At 40.7% G+C, this 4,262-nt stretch overlaps 1 protein-coding gene across 1 annotated transcript; it reads left to right on the top strand.

Annotated features, from left to right (window-relative positions):
* The first annotated feature begins 1,048 nt into the window (after positions 1 to 1,048).
* LOC137637888 (flagellar attachment zone protein 1-like) lies at positions 1,049 to 2,482 on the top strand. The gene has a single exon (XM_068370027.1). The coding sequence runs from the start codon at positions 1,049 to 1,051 to the stop codon at positions 2,480 to 2,482; it is 1,434 nt and encodes a 477-aa protein (XP_068226128.1).
* Positions 2,483 to 4,262: the final 1,780 nt, after the last annotated feature.

Here is a 4,262-nt window from a genome sequence, read left to right as displayed (position 1 = left end):
ACGCATTGATATATATGAATATATACAAGCATATACATACATGCATACTATATATATATATATATATATAATATATATATGTATATATAATGTATATATATATACATATATATGAATATATATAAATAAATATATGTACATATATATATATATATATATATACAGACAGAGAGAGAGAGAGAGAGAGAGAGAGAGAGAGAGAGAGAGAGAGAGAGAGAGAGAGAGAGAGAGAGAGAGAGAGAGAGAGATATGACCATTTCAGAATCGTCGTTGTAGACATCGATTGAGCTCCCAAAGTCTGCAGGATTTTCTCGTCTTCACTGAATCTTTGAGTCGGTTTTCTGTGAGAGAGAGAGAGAGAGAGAGAGAGAGAGAGAGAGAGAGAAGACCATTTCAGAATCGTCGTTGTAAACATCTTTGATTGAGCTCCCAAAGTCTGCAGGATTTTCTCGTCTTCACTGAATCTTTGAGTCAGTTTTCTGAGAGAGAGAGAGAGAGAGAGAGAGAGAGAGAGAGAGAGAGAGAGAGAGAGAGAGAGAGAGAGAGAGAGAGAGAAGACCATTTCAGAATCGTCGTTGTGGACATCTTCGATTGAGCTCCCAAAGTCTGCAGGATTTTCTCGTCTTCACTGAATCTTTGAGTCAGTTTTCTGAGAGAGAGAGAGAGAGAGAGAGAGAGAGAGAGAGAGAGAGAGAGAGAGAGAGAGAGAGAGAGATGACCATTTCAGAATCGTCGTTGTAAATATCTTTGATTGAGCTCCCAAAGTCTGCAGGATTTTCTCGTCTTCACTGGATCTTTGAGTCGATTTTCTGCCAGGACTTCTGTATTATTTCGTCTCTATTGATTTTTTGCTAGGCCTTGAACTGTTTCTCAATGGCTGCTACGGAATTATTTTGTCTCCAGCGATGACTGAAAATCTTCATCTTCCTTGGCTCCAGGAATTCTTCGTCTTCAGAGAAATGTGTCAATATTTTTTTTTTTTCTAATTTTGATGCTATATTCGTTAGCCATGGAAGGCACTGAGTAAATCTGTAGCCTACTATTCAAAATGGTTAGATTTATGACTGACAGACTAATTTCAATGGGATCTTTGACAGCTTTAGGCGTCATGGCATGGTGCTGGGGAGGCGAGGATTCACATAGAGAAGCTGAAAAACTCTTAGATTCAATGGATCGGGAAGAAATGGAGAGACTGCAATCAGCAGTCTACGATGGGGCAAATTATGTTGCCGAAGAAACTAATAAACACGCACAATTGGAGGAAGCATCACAAAATGATCTTAGTGAGGAGTTGGACGGAGCAGAAGAGGGAATTAAGTTATTTGACGATTTCATCGCTAGAAAACACCAAGAGACGGAAACGACCAATGACTTAAAACGCATCTGTGAAGAGGTGCATGGAGCAGAGGAAGAAGAATTAAATGCAGAATTAGATGGAGCGAATAAGAAAATTAAGGATCTTACGGGAAGGCTGGAGATAGCTGAAAGTCAAAACAATGAACTTCGAGAGGAGCTTTCGTACAAGACATTTGTTCAGGTAAGAGAAATTGATGTATGTAATAACATCGGTAACTTAGCTTTAATGGATGATTTACAAAAAGTAAATAACAATATAGAGTCACTTTGTGTAAGTCTAGAAAAAGCTGAAGCTCGAAACAATCAAATTCGTGATGAGCTTTTCGCCAAGGCATACGTAGAAATGGAATTAGTAAATGCCCGTGAGGAAATTCGGATACTCGAGAAGAAGCTGGAGAGAGTAACAGAGGATCTCAAGATAGCTAACGAGAAACTTATGGAAAAGAGCGACTTAGAGGAATACGTTGAAAGTGCTGACAAAGAGATAGGAACACTCTTGGCTGAACTGGACAGCGTCAAGGCTGAAAACAAGAGACTGAAGACCGAAAACGTTTGTGAAAAGGCAGCTTTGGAAAGTGACCTTAATGCTGCAGTAGAGGAGGTATATAGAATAGGGACTAAATTGGATGCTGTCCTGGAGGAGAACAACATATTGAGGACTGAACTATTAATCAAGAAAGACTTGGTGTGCGACCTGGATATGGCTGAGGAGGAACTGGATAAACTCTGGAAAGAAATTGCTGGTGTTAAAGAAGAGAATAGACGACTGAAAAGAGACCTCTCGGAGGAGAGAGCCACAAACAATGCGTTGATGGATGCCGACGAGAAGAAAAAAATTCTGGAAGAAGAAATTAGGAATCTCACTTCCGTGGCAGACGAATTTGCAATTTATAAGGAAAAGTATCAAGAGGTGATGGAAAGAAATACTAAGCTGGAGATGGAATCAAACCATAAGAATTACGCTATTAGCCAACTTGTAGACGGTCTCTCTCAAACACACCCCGAGTTGAAGGAATTATATCACATGGACATTTCTGGTGAGCAGACTGGGGATGTAATATGGGATAGCCAGTTGAATAGATTCGCCCTTCAAGAGACGAGAAGGCAGGGCTGGAAAAAAAACTAAGAGGATTTATATCCCAACACAAAATATGAAAAAAACTGGGGATTATAATATCGCCACCAAAAAAAAAAAATGAAAAATATAAAAAATGGTGATTATAATATCGCCACCAAAAAAAAAATAAAAAACAAAAAAATGGTGATTATAATATCGCCACCAAAAAAACATAAAAAATATAAAAAATGGTGATTAAAAAAAAAAATATTTATAGGAAAAAGGGAATAAAATTTTTGTTTGATTTTATTTGGAAAGGAATTTTTTTTTTTTCTGTTTAGTTTTGTTTGGAAAGGAATAATCTTTTTGTTAAGTTTTGTGCTTCACCCATTCTGGACAGGTTCAGGACATCAGTTTCACTGGAGAGGACACCAGAAACGATTCGGCTTGAAGGACGCTAGGATGGACTGCCCCCAGCTTAAAGGACGCAAGGCTAACTTTCCAGCTTGAACGATGCTTGGAATAATCTGGAGGACTGGTGCTGCAGAAGGAAGAAACCTGGCTGAGTTTAGTATGCTATGTACCTTGATGGGGTGTACAGGACCTTGTCAAGTGTACAAATGGTCAGATATCTAGATTTATTCCTTTGGATACCAACCTTCGGGTGGTTCTGGGGGCATAATCTAGAAGACTGGCTATGCAGAGGGATGAAGCTGGGATTCTTCTAGTATGCAGACAAGTTCTTGGAGGTTGAACCAAGACATCTTTGGCTGGGAAGAGAAGCTGCATCTTTTGGAGGTAGTCCTTCATCAGTCCGAATTTTTAGGAACTCGCAGCTGTGGAGCATCAAATAGCAGGAGCAGAAGATAGTAACAGCTAGCAAAAGTTAGCAGCAGTAGCAGAACCAACAGCAATGGGAAAGCAACGGTTAGCAGTAGCTAGCAGCAGTCGCAGCTGAGGTTAGCAGCAGTATGCAGCAGACGTTAGCAGAAGCAGCTAGCAGCAGCTAGGAGCAACAGCAAGCAGCATGTGCTAGCAGCAGCAGCTTGCACCAGCAACAGTTGCAGTAGCGAGCGGCTGCAGCAGGAGCAAGCAGCAGCTACAGCAGGCTGCAGCAGCAGCAGCAGCTAGCAAAAGCAGCACCAGCTACCAAAGGTAGCAGCAGCTGCAGCTAGCAAAAGCAGCTGAAGCAGCAGTAAGCAGCAGCAGCAGCAGCTAGCAAAAGCAGCAGCAGCTACCAAAGGTAGCAGCAGCTGCAGCTAGCAAAAGCAGCAGCAGCAATCTGCAAAAGCAGCAGTAAGCAGCAGCAGCAATCGGCAAAAGCAGCAGTAAGCAGCAGCAGCAGCCGCAAGCAAGAGCAGCAGTAGCAGCAGCAAGCAGCAGCACTAGCAACAGCAGCTTGCAGTAGCAAATAGCAGCAGCTAGTAGCCGAAAGCAACGTTGCAGCAAACAGCAGCTAGCAATAGCAGAGACTGCAGCTAGCAGCAGCAGTAATTAGCAGCTACAATTGATAGTAGCTAACAGCATCAGTTATGAGAGAGAGCAGACTCTGCCAACAGCTGGGGGTCGTGAGAAATACTAGGAACAGATGCAGCGAAAAAAAAGCAAAAAATACTAAAAAAAATAGAAAAAAAAAAGAGCAGCAGACAGAGGAAGAAGAGAAGGAGGAGGAGAAGCAGCAAAAACAAAAAACAAAAAAAATGGTGATTATAATATCGCCACCAAAAAAATAAAAAATATAAAAATGGTGATTATAATATCGCCACCAAAAAAAAAAAAAATATAAAAAATGGTGATTATAATATCGCTACCAAAAAAAAAAAAAAGAAAAAATGGTGATTATAATATC

Source organism: Palaemon carinicauda, chromosome 1 (genome assembly GCF_036898095.1).
Source record: "Palaemon carinicauda isolate YSFRI2023 chromosome 1, ASM3689809v2, whole genome shotgun sequence".
In the NCBI taxonomy this organism is placed as follows: domain Eukaryota; kingdom Metazoa; phylum Arthropoda; class Malacostraca; order Decapoda; family Palaemonidae; genus Palaemon; species Palaemon carinicauda.
This window is presented reverse-complemented; position numbering and strand designations above follow the sequence as displayed.

Bases quoted from the DNA above. Each gene is read 5' to 3' on its own strand.
- LOC137637888 (XM_068370027.1), top strand. From the start codon at position 1,049: ATGGTTAGATTTATGACTGACAGACTAATTTCAATGGGATCTTTGACA.